Raw genomic sequence first — 19,655 nt, forward strand, 5'->3', positions numbered from 1 at the left:
ACTATGGAAACCTTCAGTGAATTCTGTAGGTGCCACCTCTTGCTGTTTAGTCAAAGAAATATAAAGAACTAAGCCTAAGGGGGCTGTGCTCCTTCCTTATGGCCCCTACACGGTGATGGTGAACAGGAGTTTGTGGGCCATATTAAACATGCATGAAACTCCCATTGCAACAAAGAAAGTTGGACACACCTAGACGTGGAAGGATTGGTGTTTACAAGATGAATGAGGGAGGAGCAGGAGGAGCTGGGCAGCATTGTGACATTCTGAGCAATGCTCACAGCCTACACCATGTGCTCTCATTCCTGGATGTAAACCTGCTTAATCTGCTTCAGATATTTTCTTTGCCACTGGAAAAAACACACAAAAGATGTTTTAAACCTGCAGGTCCTTCTTCTGACTCTAGATGTAGTTGTTGCCTCCTTAGCATCAAAGCTAATGTAGATGTTGGACCATGTCAGAAATCTTGTCAAGAGCATGGAGTGTTTCACACAGAGTGGAGATATGGCTTCTGATTCTGGTAGCATATTTGCTCCAAAGAAATGTGAACTCGGGACACATGCCAACGAAAGCCGCGGACCCAGAAGCGTTCATGAATGTTGTAAGTTGGGGTTTTCCATGTTCGGGGGAAGTGAAGGGGGACGTGTTAGCCTTTGCATTTGTAAGTAGCTGCGTGCTGTGTTATTTTTATATCCTGAAATGCTCCATGCTAGAACATGTTAGAACAGTATGGGGCAAACAATATGCTGGAAGAAAGCTAAACTTTCTTATAGACTGGATGTGGGGGTGGGGTCTTCCCAATCAAATTCAGTGATTTGGGGTGGATGACTTAATCTCTTTAGGCTTCAAGGACAACTTAACGCTTTCTTGAACCTTCAAAGCCACCCAATAAACGAGGAAATAATTGAAACCGTTGGGACCTGTCTTAGACCCTAATGACTTTCATTTCGTCTTTTTTATCTTCTTGCTTTCTTCCCTTTGATAAAAGTATCAGCCCTGAGCTCTTGCTGTGACAGCACATATTCTAGTAGTTCCTGCTCTTCTCTTGCTCCAGATACTAACTGTCAAATAGCAATGATAGGTCTGTTTGTGCTACAGAAGTCGTGTAAGAAAGATATACAAAGGATGACACCTCTCTTCACAAGTCTTCAGGAGAATTTTTGTGTTTACTCTCCAACCTCAAATTAAGTTTTAGTTCATGACCACCGTATAGTACCATTTATTCCATAGAAGGCAATGTGATAAAAAAAAAAAAAGCGGTAGAGACACAATTTCCTTTCCATTGCTCCATCCTGGAGGTATGACTATCTATACTCTTAAAATCAAGGCACTGAGATTAAAGAAGCATTTAAACAGGTTAAACAAGTCCCACTGCTATGCTTTGAGACCTACAATTTAAACTCAGGTCCACCTAAACACATGCCTGTAATTATAGCCGCTGTGCCATAAACCCTACCCGATGACAGGGTGGAGAACTGACTTCCAAATGAGTGACATGAATATGTTGGACATTTGGCAGCCTCACCTAATATTTCCATCAAAAGAGGAAATGGGTTTTTGAGACTAAAGACCCATTTTATATTAACTCTTTCTTCTAGTATTTTTTTGCATAGTTTCTAAAACCAACAGCCTTTTAAAAAGTTTTTTTTCTGAATCTCCATAGTTCTGTCAGGCTTCCTTCATCACTCTGATGGCTGGCCTAGCCTTTAAGACTTACAGGCTGGGGTTGGGGATTTAGCTCAGCGGTAGAGCACTTGCCTAGCAAGCGCAAGGCCCTGGGTTCGGTCCCCAGCTCCGAAAAAAAAAAAAAGACTTACAGGCTGTGGAAGTGTTCTGAGTCTACAGAGTGCAAATATCTACAGTGTGCAGAGGCTTCTTTGACCTGTTCAATGTTTAGCTGTTGCTTGTCCTTCCAGTACACTATTGCAGAGCCTCAGGAATCCTGAATGTTACACAAAAGTTTCTCAAGTTTTAGGGTGCATGGAGTTCCTATGACAAAGATTGCTTTCCTAGACCAAACACTGCCCTGCCCAGCACCTCCAGGCTGCCGGGATTTCTGGAGGGTGCTGGACTCCACCACGGCAGGTACCTAACATCATGCTATTCACCATGGCCACAGAGAAATCTCAAAAAAAATCAAAAGCTGGTTATCCAACACAAAAGACAAACAGCCAATTACTGATGAGAGGACTAAGATCAAAGGCAAGAAAAACATTAAAACGGGGGACACTAATCCAGAATTTAGGAAAATATTTTGTAGCCTGAACTCAGAAGAATAAATAGGACTCGGGAAGAGGGTAGCTGGCAAAGAAGTCAGCATGGTGGGGAAGTGGGGCAGCTGAGAGCATGTCATGTTCAAGATGAAAACAGTTTCAGTTGTCTATTAGAGGTTAGTGCTTTTATTATGAGAACAGTATGTAGCCCTTGTAGGAAACCTAAGAACCTCAGATGCCAATACTGCTTATTAATACATTAGCACCCCGAGCTCATCTCCAACAGCTTTATCATGTCCTGCCACTTTCTTATGAACCTATGAAGGTTTCTGTTTTCTAAGAGAAGGCGAAGGAGCATCATACACAATTTCCTATTTTCTAATATTTCCTACTAACAAGACATATCAAAAAGAATGCCCCCAATGGTTTAAACAACTTTCAAGAACATTGTTCAAATTTCTGTATCACATTCTACATTTTGGTGTGCGTATTTGTCCCAGGTGAGATCCTCTAGGGAGCAGATAATACTCTGAAGCATGATTTATATGCAAGATGTATATTAAGAACCCTCATGGCTAGGTATGGCGGCATACACCATATAGTCACTATATGTCATATATGTCACATACACACCGGTGTTCCTAAAACTGAACAAATAACAAAGGGAAAACCTTTTATTTCAAGACAGGGTCCCTTGGCTGCCTTAGAACTATAGATGAGGCTGGCCTCAAACTCATAGAGATAACCTGCTTCTGCCTCTCAAGAGCTGGGATTAAAGGTGTGTGCCAACACTTCTGGGCTAATCCTTCTTAAATTATTGTTATAATGCACATAACTGACCTTTTTCCTCCAGGTAAAAAATTTTTAAGATAGATAATTAGGTTGAAAGGTAAATATTAAATATGGCTAGAATTTTTAATTTACACTTAGGATGGCCAAAGCATTCCAAGCTCAAGCCCAGTTTGGACGCTGCAGTAAAGCTCTAACTCAAAAAATTACATATGTGTGTGCATGTGTGTATTTGTGTTATTATACATATATATGCATATATGCACATACACAGTGGTATATTTAATTACGTAGCCAGACATGGTGGCACATGCATTTAATCCCAGCATTCAAAACGCAGAAGCAGACATATCTCTGTGAATTCAAGATTAGCCTAGTCTACATAGCAAGTTCCGGGACATCCAGGGCTACATAGAAAAAGAGACCTTGATTCAAAACACAAAGAAAAATAAATGATTATAAAAATAATTTACTCGTTAGAATATGTTAGAGCTGTATTTTTACTTAGCCAAATGTGTTTCTTATTATTATCCTGTGTGTGAGCTCTCTTGCCAAATATAGCCTGCTAACTATCTGTTAATATCAGTGACATATAATTATTTTCTGAGATACCTATGTCCCTAACCTCTACCTCCTGTGTTCTCTCACACGTAGTTCTTGTTCAGTTGTAGATGAGCTCAAATTTTGCACCCCCCATAAATTTTTTCCTAACTAATCTTGTTCATTGGTCTCTCCCTTCTCAGAGCTCCTTCCTTCCCTCCTTCCTTCCTTCCTTCCTTCCTTCCTTCCTTCCTCCCTCCCTCCCTCCCTCCCTTCTTTCCTTCCTTCCTTCCTTCACACCCTTAAACCATTACTTACACCTAACCCCTTGATGACAAATCACAGAAATCTTCACAGAAGGACTCTAACATTTCCTGTATGTATCTTAGCTCTTCAAACTGTCCCCAGTGGTGATTTTGGAAGTGATAGTCTCTCCAGAACAAGCAGCTTCCACAACATCCGGAAGGTTTTTAGAAACATCAATGCTCTGGGTCCAACCTAGACCTGCCAAAACTTTGAGGATAGAATCCAGCTATGTGTCTTGATAAATCCTCTAAGTACATTTGATGAATGATCAAAACAATGTAAATTAACTATGTAATGGTGCTATGTGCATGCGAACACACACATTAATACTATAATATTTGGTTAGTTGAGTTTTAATTTTGTACTTATTGGGTTTTAATTATATATAATGCCTACTGAGTACCCACTGTTGGTGTCAGGCACTGTAATTAATGTTCTATGCACATCCCTTACCTTATCCTATCCAGAACAATCTAACAGAGGAATAAAGAGCAGTAGCTAAGGTTTTCAATATCATAGAGAAAAATGTGTGTGTTGGATTAAAGCTCTGAGTGAGACCTTGGCCTTTCTTCTTAGAGGGTCCAGGTTAAATTGAGACTGCTGGTCCTGCTACAGAATTGCCCTTCTCCTCAGCTTCCTTCAGCTTTTCCCTAATTCAACCAGAGGGGTCAGCAGCTTCTGTTCATTTGTTAGGTGCACATAATCTGCATCTGACTCTTTCAGCTGCTTGTTGGACCTTTTGGAGGGCAGTCATGATAGGTCCCATTTTGTGAATGCCCTATAGCCTCAGTAATGGTGTCAGGTCTTGGGGCCTCCCCTTGAGCTGGATCCCACTTTAGGCCTGTTGCTGGACCTTCTTTTCCTCAGGCTCTTCTCCATTTCTATCCCTGCATTTCTTTCAGACAGAGCTTTGAATGTGGGATAGCAACCCCATCCCTTACTTGATGCCCCGTCTTTCTGCTGGAGGTGGTAAAAGGCCCCCCAGAGCAGGGAGACCCTCACTCAAGTCTTGGGATGACTCGACCCCCCAAGAACTCACGAGAGACCAATCTTGATGCAATCAACAAGAGGTTTATTGATAGAGATGACAGAAACCAGTGCACTGGGGTCGAGACTCGTATCTGACACAGGGGAGAGTTCAACCTCAAATCGTTGAGAGAAGGGGTATTTAAAGGAAAAACCATACTGAATCACAAGGAAGAACCTCCTGTTTCTCATGATTGTTCTTTAAGATTTTAGTCTAACTTTATGGTTAACCAGTTCCTGCTATTATGGTCAGATGCCATTATGGTCAGCTGCTGTTATGGTTAGCTAGTTCCTGGAACAGAGTGGCTGAACCAGCTGGTGCAATTACTCTTTCTGTGATCAGCTAGTTTCTGGAACAGGTAGTTCCAGGGCCCAACTATTTTTCTTTCTTTTGGCTTCAAGTTTTGTCTAGTGGGCAATTTTAAACTTTTTCCTTTCAGTGGAACTTCAATAAGTTCCCTTTCCCCACTGTAGGAAATCTCATCTAGGGTCCCCAATTTGAGTCCTGAGGTTCTCTCACTTCCCAGGTCTCTGGTACATTCTGGGGGATCCTCCCAATTTCCTTCCTCCAGAGGTTGCCTGTTTCCATTCTTTCTGCTGGCCCTCATGGCTTCAGTCCTTTCCCCCATCCAATACCAGATCATGTTCCCCTCTCCCCCGACCCCTATCCCCTTTCCCTCCCCTGTCCCTCCTACCCTCTTTGCTTGTGGTTGCTTTCTTCTCCCTCCCAACTGGGACTGAGGTGTCCTCACTTGGGCCCTTCAGCTTGTTGACCTTTTTTGAGTTCTGTGGACTACATCTTGGATATTCTGTACCCTTTTTTTGGCTAATATTCACTTATTAGTAAGAACATACCATGCATGTCCTTTTGGGTCTGTGTCACCTCACTCAAGGACTGTGGGGCAGAGGAAATCTCAAGTCACCCCAGAACAGTTGCTACAGTACAATGGCCTGGTTTCTTGACCTGAGCCCAAAAATCTATACATCCACTGGTCCTGGATCTCTGAGGCACATCCAGGCTTTGGAGACTGTGTTCTGGCTTAGTGTTTTTCAGGGGTCAGAATTCTGTGAAGACCTGAAACACACATTGCCGGGATCTACCCTCAGAGTTCCTAATACAGTAGGTTACTTCCATGCTCTGCCTTCCTAGCAAGTGCCTGGGTAGGGTTGACACAATTGCCTCCCAGCTTCTGAAAGCTGGGGTCCAGTTCAGTCTCCATAAGAAGAGTAAAAAGCAGTGAGAGAAATTGGGTATAGTTTAGTGGCAGAACATCTGTCTGTCTGGCGAGGCCCCAGGTTTGCTCACCAATACTGCAAAATATAAAAACTAATCAAATTTAAATCCAAGGAGGATTGGCTGGTTTGACTAAAGTAGTACCAGTTAGGGAAAGATAAGGACCTTTTTGCAAGAAGCTACTCTTACCCTTGAATTGTTGGGACTAAGGCCATGTAGACCTGATGTCTAAATTAATGTTGAGGTTTTGTTTGTTTTTCCATAGAGCGAAATCATCAAACACAAGGGTTATCCCAGTGAGGAGTATGAAGTTGCAACAGAAGATGGGTACATCCTTTCTGTGAACAGAATCCCTCGGGGACAGACACAATTGAAGAAGGAAGGTATAATTTACTCAGTGTCACCCCAACATGATAATCTTCTTGCAGCCCAGATTTTTTTTTTAGCATATGTGCTGTCAAAGTGAGCACCAGCCCAGACTTTCTTGATAAGTAGGATTAAGTTTTGCTTTCTGGGACAGACCGAGATGCCTTGGTTAGGGGAAAAGATAGTGTCACTTTCCAAATAGTCCTTATCCCCATTACCATATTATATTCTATTCATACCCACAGTGATCAACTATCTCAGACCTATGTTTCCAAAGTACATTTGATCTGCAGTGGGAGCACAGGGGAAGAACACATAGCAAGCATTTTTGGGGATCTCGGTTCAATCACCATCACTACAAACAAAACAAAACAAAACTACCACAAACAAAACAAAACCTTCCAGAAAACATCCATTTTCATACATTCTGGCACTTAATCCATTCCCAAACCCCTCTTACACAAATATTCTAGAACCTTCCCTGATGATCCCTTGAAAATTCCATATCGGAGCTTTTATTCTTCATGAATTCTCCTATGAAGGACCTGCTCGTCAACACCGCATCACATGTGCCTCATCCAAAGAGCACCTTAAATATTTATGATGTTGCCTCATTTTCCACTGAAGACTAAGAACCAGGCTCTAGGTGCACACATTTAAATTTTCAATGTGTTGTTATGGCATTTGCTTAATTTCACTTTTATATGAGGTTTTATATAGGCCAACACTTTTTTAAATATTCATCCTAGTCAGCAAAGTACGCACATATGTTTCCACTGGGCTCTGTGTGTGTGTGTGTGTTGTTGTTGTTGTTCTTTGTTTTTGGCTCTGCATGTATAACAGCAACTACATGGTCTGTCACATGTACCAAAATATAACTCCCTGCGTCCTTTCTGTAAGCCAGCTATAATGACAAGTGCGTCATTTCCTCAATTTCATCTAAGTTTCTTTATCACTCTGCCACCCACAGCTATGTAACTAGACCAAAGAGTCCATGCTAACACTTGGTAGTTTGTGACACTCAACTCAGGACATTTATCAAAATGTAGCCTGTGTTCTTACCTAACACTGGACAAATGTTACTGGTCTGTGGTGTAAATATTTCAGAATTCTGTTTATCCCAATAGGCACACCTGGAGCCTTTTCAAAATGAGTGTGTTTATCCCAAGCTGCCCAGCTATACCTGCTGCATGTCTACTCATGGCAGGGCCTTGGAACTTACACTTTCTTCTTCTTTGCAGTTTTGCAAGACTCTTTTTCTTCCCCAACTACCCTAGTCAGAATGCAGCCTCGTGCCACCTATTAGCACCTGGGACCACATCTCCTATTTTCCCTTACTATGCTTGAAGCCATGGTTTCATGGTAGTTTTCTCTCTTTTCCTCCTCCACCAGAGCGGAGCCTGAATGAGAGCAAGGGCTTCAGCCTTTTCACTCGTATGTATGCAACAGCAAGCGCTTTCTTGAGAATTATCTTGAGATTAATACATTTGTCTGCGAGATGAAACAGTAAAATGTGCACATAAATGAGTACCCTGGGAACAGAGTCTTTTTGTTAAGTTGCACAAATCCTACAGTCTTAGGCAAGGTGTCCTTCTTCTTGTCAAGTGACTGTGCTGATTACTCAGTGTGGAGGACACCAGGGTCAAAAGTTTGTACTCACAGGCTGCTGACTGGTCACACGGTGTGAGTGTTGACATTTTAAAAAGCCTTTTAATCCAATCGATGTGCAATACAACTCCTCCATGATGGTATTCTTACAATTTCCCTTACTACCTAGTGGGCTGTCATTTATTACCATTACTTATTTATTTGAATTTTGACCATGTCTTGCTGTGTAGCCCTGGCTGGCCTCAAACTCATGATCTTCCAAATTAGCCTCCTCAGTTCTGGTATTATAGGTATGTGCCACCACACCCAGCTTATAACTTTATTCTGATCAACACATTTCCCTGAAGTGTGGGTCAGTTTTACATGTAGAGTCTTTGTCATGAGACTATTTTTTTTATATATGCACATGTGTATGTGTGTGTTCGTCATTATAAGATACCTTCTTCGGGCTCGAGACCCAATATGTACAACAATGCCAAGCAACCAGAGCTTCCAGGGACTAAGCCACTACCTAAAGACTATACATGGACTGACGCTGGGCTCTGACCTCATAGGTAGCAATGAATATCCTAGTAAGAGCACCAGTGGAAGGGGAAGCCCTGGGTCCTGCTAAGACTGAACCCCCAGTGAACTAGACTGTTGGGGGGAGGGCGGCAATGGGGGGAGGGTTGGGAGGGGAATACCCATAAGGAAGGGGAGGGGGAAGGGGGATGTTTGCCCAGAAACCGGGAAAGGGAATAACACTCGAAATGTATATAAGAAATACTCAAGTTAATAAAAAAAAATAAGATACCTTCTTCTAAAAGAGTTCTAATACTTTCTGAAGGTGTAATACAGTTTAATACTAACAGTTCCTCAAAACAATGATGGGAATCGCATTCTGGTGCTTTTATTTTACCTTTAGCATGCAGTGTGTATTTGTTCCTTATGGTATATTTTATTTGTTCATTAAAAAGGCTTATTTTCTGTTGTTGAGGAAATTAAAACACAAAAACATTAAATAACTAACTAAGATAAACAAACTAACAAACAGCAAAAAGAGGGGTTTGCATGTAGATTTCTCTGGAATGCAAGCCCTTATATAGAGAGGAAGCAAGAAGACAGAGAATGCACCACCAGTTGGAATTTTCTCTTGTGTGCAGGATCCAGGCCAGTGGTGCTACTGCAGCATGGCCTTCTTGGGGATGCTAGCAACTGGATTTCCAACCTGCCCAACAACAGCCTGGGTTTTATTCTGGCTGATGCTGGCTTTGATGTGTGGATGGGAAACAGCCGAGGAAACACCTGGTCTCGGAAGCATAAGACCCTCTCCATAGACCAAGATGAGTTCTGGGCTTTCAGGTACAAGAACACTTGGAGGGCGGAGGTGGATACAGATGTGCCTAGAAGCACTGGGTAAAAAATTGTGACGTGGTACTTGAATTACTCATGAAGTTATATCGCCAATGTACTGACTCAATATTCCCCAGTATTTTTTTTTATTATCCTGTGCTGCTATGGGTGAGTATGGGGAAGACTGGTTCTCCCAAGGTCTAGCTTGTAGATTGAGAACAGTGCCTGGTGTCAGGTGATTGAGACTGGAGTAGGAAAGGAGTCCAGTCATTTCCATGTGATTTTTCTAGGATTAACTCCCTCATATACAGCAACAAGACTGACACCCCCAAGACATGAGACCAAGTTCATTAAATAGGGATTTACCAATTGTTGTATATCATCACCTTAAGTCGTAATTCTCATAGCCTTACTCAAGTTCCTAATGTCCTTACTTACCACTGGTGGTCAACCAGTTCTTTATGCATTTGGTCAGATAAGAGTTTTGCTACCATTCCAGCATTCCTCCCACAAAGAAATCTGCATTCCTCTGAGCTGTTTTCATTACAAGGCAGAACATGCCTCACAGTAGGAGGTGGCTTGTATGTTCAAAACTGCTCAATAGTCATTACTATATGACAGCGTCCAGACAGAATAGACATTTCTAACAGTCTGTGCCCCCACAGAGTCCCACGGGCTTGAAACAAATCCATCTTGAGGGTTGTGAGAAACACAGTGACAAGTTAACAGAGCTGATTCTGGTGTGTGTGTGGGGGGGGGGGAATTGTTGGCAGATCCTGGGGGATTCTGACTGTGTTCTGTTTGCATTATCATTGTTGAATAACTTTGTCTTTTCCCTTTGTAGTTATGATGAAATGGCTAGGTTTGACCTTCCAGCTGTGATAAACTTTATCTTACAGAAAACGGGCCAGAAAAAGATCTATTATGTTGGCTATTCCCAGGGCACCACCATGGGTAGGTTCACAGGAAAGAAGGTTGGTATACACAGAATGAGCCCGTGAGCCTGTGACCCAAGCTATGGCTGAACTCAGGCAATTACTCATGTCGCCTGGCCTTCTCTCCTTCAGTGACTCTAAAAGCTTCAGGGAACAACAAAAGGTTGAACTGAAGGAGACCTGGGATGTGGTAGAAAGATGAGAGGTGTGGATCAAAACACCATCTCTGCTATTATTTAGATGATACCCCAAAAGCAAAACCTTCATCACACTGGTCTCAGTTTCTTCATCTGCAAAATGGAGATCATAAGTCCCCCTTATGGGTACTCTAACTGATTGGACTACATGATACAATCATGCATGTTAGCTCTGTGAAGTTGGGTATTTTGTCTAAAGTACAGCTGTTATAAAGCTTTCTTGTCCCTATTACGCACTCAATGAATGTGTTCAGTGAATGAAGCCTTGAGTTCACAGTTGGCCTCACAGTGGGGATTAAGAAAGACACGGAGTGCTGTCACTGAATGACAAGCAGAATTGGTGCTGTGAACTCAAGTTTCTCTCTTTATCAGTGTCTGGTGATTACATCCTGCTTTGAGTGAATCTTCAAGAGACTTAGGACAACTCAAGCAACTCAGGACAAGATCACTTATATGGAGAGATGGAAATGGGGCTATTCTGGCCTCATATCAGACCTAAACCAATAGGGTTTGTTCCTAGTCTTGAAGTGGGAGAAAGAATGATCTGTGTGACAAAATGAGGGTCTCTGAGACTAGCCAGGTCTCTTTAATCTGTGTTTTGAAGCTAAATCCTGAGTTGAGAGCAGGAATACAGTTTTCCTAGAAAAAGACTGCACTTTTTAGTAAGGGTAACTTATCCAGCTACCAGAGAAGGGTCTATACTGGTTAGAAAGATGAAGTTAAGCAGATTCAGTTCTGTCTTCATATTGTTTTCTGCTTTCATAATAACTACCTTAGATGCATACTTACTAACTACATCATTTTCCTTTATCACTGAAGAAGAATATATGGGAGAAATCTATATCTCCATTTTACAGATGAATGAAGTATGACATATTGAAAGACCAGGGACTTAATAAGCCAGTAATTGCACATGCATATGTCTAATAACCAGTGTTGCATGAGGGAAACTCGATGCATAGGAATTCTACATGTACATTCCTCCTAAGAGTCTTAACTTCCATCTCCACAACCACTGGAGATAAGGAAGTCAAACCTTTCCGAGAAGGGATATGGATACCTTTGAGCCTGCTACCATACTCCTGAAGCATGACTTCAAGCTGTCATAATCTTCAGTCGTCACTGGGTTAACTCATAGGATGCTTGCTGCTTCCTTAATTCAACAGTATACCATGGTACCAGCAGATGATGCAGTCCCTCTGGTCACAGGGACTCACTCCAGGTGGTTTGCTCCTGCCAACACTCTCACTGGTCATTAAACAGTGTCACCAAGCTTATCTTTTTATTAGCTGTTGTTTGTTTCCCATGAGAACAGTGGCAATTTACGTCTGTCTGAAATCCCTCAGGTTTAGGCTCTGTCTCCCTCTATGAAAGGAATAAAGGACTTAATATGCCTAGAGAGATTCAAGGAGAAGACAAGATAATGAGAAAATCTATTGCACGTGCCAAGTACAACATCTTGAAGGAGAGTTCACGCATATCAAATTGTCAGTGTTTCCCCTAAAATATAGTCGACCCTGGGAGATACATCAGACAAAGTGTCAAAGATTACACTAGGTATAGCCAAACTCTAGACAGCAACTTTTCTCAAGCAGATGACATAATTTGTACACAAAATTAACCTGACGCGGTAGAACAGTGAACACAGTAAACTGGCTATTTTTGTTTGTCTCTCTCTCTCTTGGTCTGTATCAGTCACAGAACAGTCAGTTATCTATTGGGAATTATGTGGTTTATTAGGGCTTCTTGGGTTTTCTTCATAAAACTAGCTAGGGTCCTAAAAAGAAATTTCCAACAATCACTGAGAATTATTGCTCACATCATGTGGTATCCTATAAAAATAATGTCGCACTGGGAATCAAAAATTTCTAATGGCTGCCGGAACTGAGAGCCCAAAGTCAGTGTGCTCATCTCTCAGTGATACTCCAGAGGTGGAGATAAGTCTGGGTTTTACATTTTCCTTAATATTTGATAGCAGCAGTGGGCTGCAGTGTTGCTAGCTCTCATCAAACCACAGATAGAAGAGTTACAGTGTTTCATAACTCTACAATCCAGAGGTCCCTTTAAAATGATTTTTCTATACTCAATTTGGTCAGCTTAACATCAAGGTAAAGATGCTGATGACAGGGCAGGATGCTATTTTCAGAGGAATGTATGAGCAAGAAATCAAAGGTTAGGCTAATAGTAAACCATGGGGCTATTAAAATTAAAACCCTGAACTTGCTTTTCATGAAGAGCAATCTTCCAGGGAGAGGTGATTTATGGTTCTCGGATCTTAACATTGGAGGAGAGTTCTAACCTGGTCAGAGTTAATCTGGTGAGGACAGGTTTGTGTATTCCCATCCTCTTGTACTCACGTAAAGCTGAGAGAACAAGAGATGATAACACGTTTCTTGTGTGTTTGCCTTTGCGTACGGCTAGCAAACCCAGTCAGATGCAGAGAACTGTATAGAAGGACTCTGTCTTCTCTTATACCCATTCACTTCCTGAGAATGGAACAGAGGTCATGAGTTTTGGTTTTCGTATCCTCAAACTGGAGAGATTGACCTAAACAGAGAATGTGCAAAAATGTCTGATCTCAAATGTAAGATCTGTCCTGGCTTCATGGGACAGCTTTTCTCTTCCATGGGTTCAACAGAGATCTTCTTCACTAAACAAGACTATGTGGGAAAACTGTTCTCTCTACTCCAGGTGTAAGAGCTGAACAATTTAACTCAATGAGAACTTCCTACTTTGAAACAAGTAAAAGAGGTGACATAGAAAACGCAGATATTTTTGCATTAATCACCCACTGCCACCAACACACACACACACACACACACACACACACACACACACACACACACACACACATCATCCCTGAAGCCTATTACTGCACTGGTTAAGACCTAATCACACATAATTATAAAGGAATTTTGACAGAAGTAAAACACACATTTCATAAGTTCTGAGCTATTCCGTTCCCACAGTGATGAATTTTTCTCTCTTACAGGCTTTATTGCATTCTCCACCATGCCAGAGCTAGCTCATAAGATCAAAATGTATTTTGCCTTAGCCCCTATAGCCACTGTTAAACATGCAAAAAGTCCTGGTACCAAGTTTCTGCTGCTGCCAGATATGATGATCAAGGTACGTGAAACCCCAGATGCCTCCACCTACAGGAAAGTCTTTCTGACCAGTTTCTTGTAATAATGCTTTAAAGGAAAGCCACTCCCTCCCTGGCCATATTGTCATGGACAGTATTTTATCTCTTCTCCTTACAGGGATTGTTTGGCAGACAAGAATTTTTATACCAGACTAGGTTTTTCAGACAGCTTTTTATTTACCTTTGTGGCCAGATGATTCTCGACCAAATCTGCAGTAACATCATCTTACTCCTGGGAGGTTTTAACACGAACAACATGAACATGGTGAGTGGGAATGTCGTTTCCTAAGCAAAGCTGGGAAGATCTTGGTCTCAGCAATTGAAAACCAGCTGACACCAGCCAAGGGCTTAGAGAAACGATGTGCAACCTGCGGTGTGCGATTTCCCAATTGTAAGAAAACATGGGGCAAGCTGCAGGAGAGGATAAGGCAAGGTTAATGGAAAATCGCTAGATCCTAACTTGACAGATGATAGGTTGGAAACCTACAGGGAGAAAAAAACGTGGGGAAAAATAACAAGAAAAATGAAAGTCAATCAACAATCGCCCATCTCTATGCTCCACGGGGGAACTTTTGATTTGTACTTGATGTTCCTTTTGATGGAAATGGGTAGGTCAGCTCATTTGGGGTACTGCTCCTGGTGGCATCGGAGGGTGAGTTTCCTCATATGTATGGGTTGAAGATTAGTGTGCAAGATGCCGTGGCTAGAGATAATTCCTAGAGAAGGATTGAAATTGGACTTGGTGGATAAAAAGTGGGGCAGGGAAACGACTTCAAAGCAAACTGAAATTGACACTCTACTTGGTGGTTCTCAACCTGTGGGTCGTGACCCAACAAGGGTCACATGTCAGATATTCTGTGTATCAGATATTGGAGTCACCACAACATGAGGAACTGTATTAAAGGGTCACAGTATTAGGAAGGTTGAGAATCACTGCTCCAGAATTTGTGAAGGTAGACAAACCCTACAGAGATGATAATGAGGGAGAGTTTGGTCAAGGCATGGGTTTTCAGGCAGGAAGTCAATGAGGGCTGACCACAGAGGGCTGCCTGCTTGGACCATTCTCACTGACCGGAGGAATGTCTTTCATTCCTAAAAATTCTTTCTTTTTAAAGGAAAATCAAAAAGAATTAACTTATAGCCACCACTTAACATACATCTATACTGTATCAGAATAAACTGTTCCAGACAGCAAACCCATTAGACAAGCATTATTAATTTCTCCACTATATAGATTGGCATACTGAATTTAAGGGTTAATTAACTTGTCCAGATTCGCCCAAAGATTAAATAATAGAGCTAGGACCAGTATTAGAGTCCTTGCCCTAAATATCTCTAGTATAGTTACTTACTTATTATTGTTTTATCTGTTGTTTGCAGTGTTAGGGTTGAAACTAGTGATTTCTTCTTAACAAGAACCTAATCTCAAATGAACGACATTGTTTCATAAGAAGGCAGTGATAGTTGATTGGCGTGCACATATCCTTTTCTGTTTAAGATTATGGCTGCTAATTTAATGATGTTGCCGTTACTTAGTCTGACACCATTGAGGTCTGGTTTTTGTCAAGACTGACATCTGGTCACATAAATCCTTGTGCTTTGTTACAGAGTCGAGCAAATGTGTATGTCGCCCATACACCTGCTGGAACATCTGTGCAGAATATTCTCCACTGGAGCCAGGTCAGAATGCCCAGCTTGCAGCCCCAGATAAGGATCCTTGCCCATTTTGACTGTAATAGTCATGAAACCTGGTGGTTTCTGTTTGTCCTGTGTTAAAATCTGGCTAGTGATATTTGAATATGGGCTTAGTTTAACATTCCAGAGGGAGGAGGCAAGGGCAGAAAGGGCCTTAAGCCTGTCTTTGCTGCATCTTGAAAGTAGGATGATTCAGATAAGATACTTCTCTGTTTAGAGTCAAAGTTCCAAAGACTGGTGAAGGAATGTATGCTTCCAATTGTCCTTTTCTGCTTTTTGAGTTTTGCAGTCAAGCCGGATTGAGAATATAGAGGTGGGGCCAAAGTACAGAAAGGAATCTTTACAGGAGTCAAGCTTAGCAGTCTCAGTAGAGAATTGTGTGAGAGAGTAAGTGAGCGAGTGTGTTTGTGTGTGTGTCTGTGTGTGTCTGTGTGTGTGTGAGTGTGTTTATGTGAGTGTGAGTGTGTGTGTGTGTTTGTGTGTGTGTGTGTGTGTGTGTGTGTGTATGAGAGGGGGTAGGGTTGCAGGGAAAAACAGGTAGAGAGGTTCAAGAGGAAAATTCTGGACACTGTGTCTCGAATTGTACCAAACACCCACCCACAATGATACAACAGAGATGCACTTCCTGCAGTAAATGGCAATGGTAACGCTTTGCTGTACACCACACTTCTTGCTAAAAGAGCCAGATCCAGGCTTGCAGATTTCTCAAAGGACTCCCAGTGTGCAGCAGGAGAATAGCCCAAAGAACTTTGCTCTGTGCTGGGCTCTGCTTCACAACTGAAGATGAGTTGAGCATTTGGATACTCCGTCTCTCTCTTTAGAAACCTTGTTTTCTCTCTTCTAGGCAGTAAATTCCGGGGAACTTCGTGCCTTTGACTGGGGAAGTGAGACCAAAAATCGGGAGAAAAGCAATCAGGTAACAGTGTCAACTTACTTACTTTACCGCCTGCTAAAAATCCACCGGCCTTTGGAAAAGGGTGACAACAGATTCCAGAGATAGGAATCAATTACAGAAACCCAAGCAGAAAAGATGACAGTTCAACTTTAACTGCATCTGAAATTGGGAAAGAATAAAGCTTAGCCAGCAGACTCTTCATTCCTGCAAGGCATGGGAGGCCTGTTTCTCTGAGCCTGCCCCAGGGGTAAGGCCCCAGGGATGCCTGCAGGCAAGATGGGGTTTTGCTGGTCAGATGAGTGCATACTAAAGGGATTCTTTTAGGAACAAAACAAACATTCACACAGAGATGCTGTGGTGGTAAGACACAAGAAAAAGATCCAGAAACAATCAATGGGGATTCCTGTTCTTCATGACTCTGCACCTCAAACCTGTGGGATTGTGGGTAGGCTGCCATGATTCAGGATGTACTCTTTCTAAAATAGAAATCATTGTATCATATAATCCTTAAGATGCCTTTGGGACTAGGGAGATGTCCCACAGGTAAGAGAACTTGCTGTGCAAACATGAGGACCTGAGTTGCCCTAGCACTTACGTAACAAGCCAGGCATGGCCAAGCTTGTCTCTAACCTCAGTGCTGGGGATTGGGTGTGGGAGACAGAAAGATTGTTGGGGCTTACTGCCCAGCCAGTTTAGCCAGAAAAACCATGGACTCCAGATTCAATTAGAACCCTGTCACAGGAGAACAGGACAAACAATGAGAGACAAGTTGTTCCATGTCCTCCTTTGGCCTCCCTCCATGCCCAGACTGCCTCATAGCATATGGACCTGTATACACATGTGCACATGTAAACCACCACACACACACAAATTCTCTCTGGTCATACTTTTAATAAATATGAATTTCAAGCTAAAATCCAAAAATAATCCCATGCAAATGTTATTACGTCACTGGGATTGTGAGATAGACAGATAAAGAAACAGAACTGAGTATGTATGCCCTTTTGAGTATAAAACTCCCACTGAAGATTTCTGGTTGCCATGAAAGTAGATATAGAGATTACTCATATAATGCAAAGTGTGGTGGGGGGGAGAATATGCACTGCCCAATCTTTCTTTGAGGTATCACATTATACTTAACAGTCAGTACAGTAATCCATCTAGATATAAAATGTTGGAACTGCGTGGTTCTCCTTAGATATGAAACTCAGTCACATTACCTAACTCTTTTGAGACCACCCTTGACTGTTTTCAAAACCATGCCTTTAGCAAAAACATATGAGGATCTAAGATGTTTTTTATTGGTAAGGGTTTTGTGGGTTGAGTTCTAGAGAATGTGATGGATGCAGACTAGGTGTGAGAAAATGGCAAGGAAGAGAAGAGAAAACAAATGTGTGGGAAGATGACATTTAATGCTGTCAGCTGGAGCTGGGTGGGACCTTTAGCTCAGTCTTTTCACCCAGAAGATGAGAAAGGGCAAGTGTTACATCATAGAGTGTCTTGGCTCTGCATCTAAATTAGGCAGCCACTTGAGTGTTTATGGAGCCAAGAAGACAAAGAAGATATCTAGGGTTGAAGCTGTGACTTGTGGTTGGTTTTATGCTAAGAAACTGGCCTCCCTGGTTCTATGGAAATTTCTGAGTGTTGAATGATATCAGACTGCCAGGGAAATCCAGCAGCATTGCCTGGGCAAGAGAAGTCTCCTAGGAAAAGACTTCGTTGGATGGTTTGGGTTTGGGACAGGTATCTAACTTTATTCTCCCCTTAGTTTAGGGTAGCTGAGTGCCTGAGGCTGTTTGTGGTTTTTCCCAGTTTGTGAAGTTCAGGGAAGCTGAACGTGCACTGTGTATGCGGGGGATACACAGACCCTCATAATAGCTTCCCGTCTTTTCTATGTGGCGTCTCATAAACTGTAACTATCAAGAAAATTATTGTAAGAGGATATTTGTGTATAAAATGTTTAATAAGAAAAATGACATTATCCAATGTCTAAAATGCATCTAAAAGATAGGGATTCAGTAGAGCACATAGAACATATATTCAGCATGAATAAGTTAAATTCCTGTCAATACGTCCCTGTCCAAGTATGTGTGCAAACACACAAACATACACATGTACATGAACATGCACACCCTAATTTATATGCCTTCTTGAACAATGTAGTAAGGTTTTAGAGATATTATTTCTATTTCCCAGTAAAGAAACTAATGTTGAACCATGTTAAGTTTTCCTTAAAGTATGGCCTGGAATATAAACTCTTAACAGAGTTCTACATGACTAATGCCTACAAAGCTTTCAGCACATTATGTTTACTTAAAATAGAAGTTGTAAATTTGAATATAAAAGTAGTATGTGAAGTTCAAACTATTCTTTTTACCTAGCCAACTCCTATAAGGTACAAAGTTCGAGATATGATGGTCCCAACAGCCATGTGGACTGGAGGGCAAGATTGGCTTTCAAATCCAGATGACGTGAAAACGTTGCTTTCTGAAGTCACCAACCTCATCTACCACAAGAACATTCCTGAGTGGGCGCATGTGGATTTCATCTGGGGGCTGGATGCCCCTCACCGTGTGTACAATGAAATTATACATCTGATGAAGCAGGAATCCAGCCTTCCCCAGGGAACCTGCAGGGTCAAATTGTGACGCTCCTGATGTTAGCAAGTCTTAGCACGACTTCATGCAGAATGGGCAGGGCCATGGGAGGATGGATGCTCAAAGGAATATCCAGACTTGGAAACCTGCTGTATCAGTTAGAAGGACAGAGGAGATGCACGGATGTCAGAAGACCTGCTGGTCCAAATGAAAGCTTCACATTTCTCCATTTGACACTAAAGCTGATACTTACACTTTTTCCACTGGGTTAAACTAAGTTGGTGAACACAGGTTTTCTGTGATTCGTATCTTCTGGCATGGTGCAATGTAGTTTTTATTTACCAGCAGTCATTATTATATCATTCAAAATTTACAAAGTAACTTTTGTTTTTGAAAGTCAATTTTTAGAGCATTAAAGGAAATAATTGGGGCAGAGATCAAAATTGTAAATCTTTGGATTGTTGACTTGAATAAAATGAAGTGGACCTTGCTGTCTTATTGCTATAGAGACCAGACACTGCTTCAGGAAGCTGGGCTGTTTGGATATCAAGAGAAAAATGAAATTACTGTGTAGGTGGAATCTAACTAAACAATCTTAAAACAGGATCAAGTATTAGAGCTGGATCTCAAAGAAGATTATTTTGTAGTATATTTATGAGTTTTCCAATAAATTAATTATGTATTTCACATACCATGTTTGTGTGTCAGCACTGAGATTTTCATCAGGCATTAGACCAGCTCCTCCAAATGAAAGCTACAATGAAAAACTTATAATGCCAT

The 19,655-nt window shown here is 41.7% G+C and overlaps 1 protein-coding gene across 1 annotated transcript; it reads left to right on the plus strand.

Annotated features, from left to right (window-relative positions):
- The first annotated feature begins 260 nt into the window (after positions 1-260).
- Positions 261-19,570, plus strand: Lipm (lipase, family member M). The gene is made up of 9 exons (NM_001432293.1): positions 261-598; positions 6,371-6,488; positions 9,222-9,420; positions 10,256-10,365; positions 13,536-13,672; positions 13,807-13,953; positions 15,297-15,368; positions 16,228-16,299; positions 18,660-19,570. Exons 1-9 carry the CDS (start codon positions 452-454, stop codon positions 18,924-18,926), a joined length of 1,269 nt encoding a protein of 422 aa, NP_001419222.1. The 5' UTR covers positions 261-451; the 3' UTR covers positions 18,927-19,570.
- The last annotated feature ends 85 nt before the right edge of the window (positions 19,571-19,655 follow it).

This window comes from Rattus norvegicus, chromosome 1 (genome assembly GCF_021556685.1).
Source record: "Rattus norvegicus strain SHRSP/BbbUtx chromosome 1, alternate assembly SHRSP_T2T, whole genome shotgun sequence".
In the NCBI taxonomy this organism is placed as follows: Eukaryota; Metazoa; Chordata; class Mammalia; order Rodentia; family Muridae; genus Rattus; species Rattus norvegicus.

Excerpts from the sequence above, each read along its gene's own strand:
- Lipm (NM_001432293.1), top strand. The coding sequence starts at position 452 with ATGTCAGAAATCTTGTCAAGAGCATGGAGTGTTTCACACAGAGTGGAG. Across the intron at positions 6,489-9,221 it reads GACACAATTGAAGAAGGAAG|GATCCAGGCCAGTGGTGCTA; the intron begins GTATAATTTACT and ends TCTTGTGTGCAG. Across the intron at positions 9,421-10,255 it reads GATGAGTTCTGGGCTTTCAG|TTATGATGAAATGGCTAGGT; the intron begins GTACAAGAACAC and ends TTCCCTTTGTAG.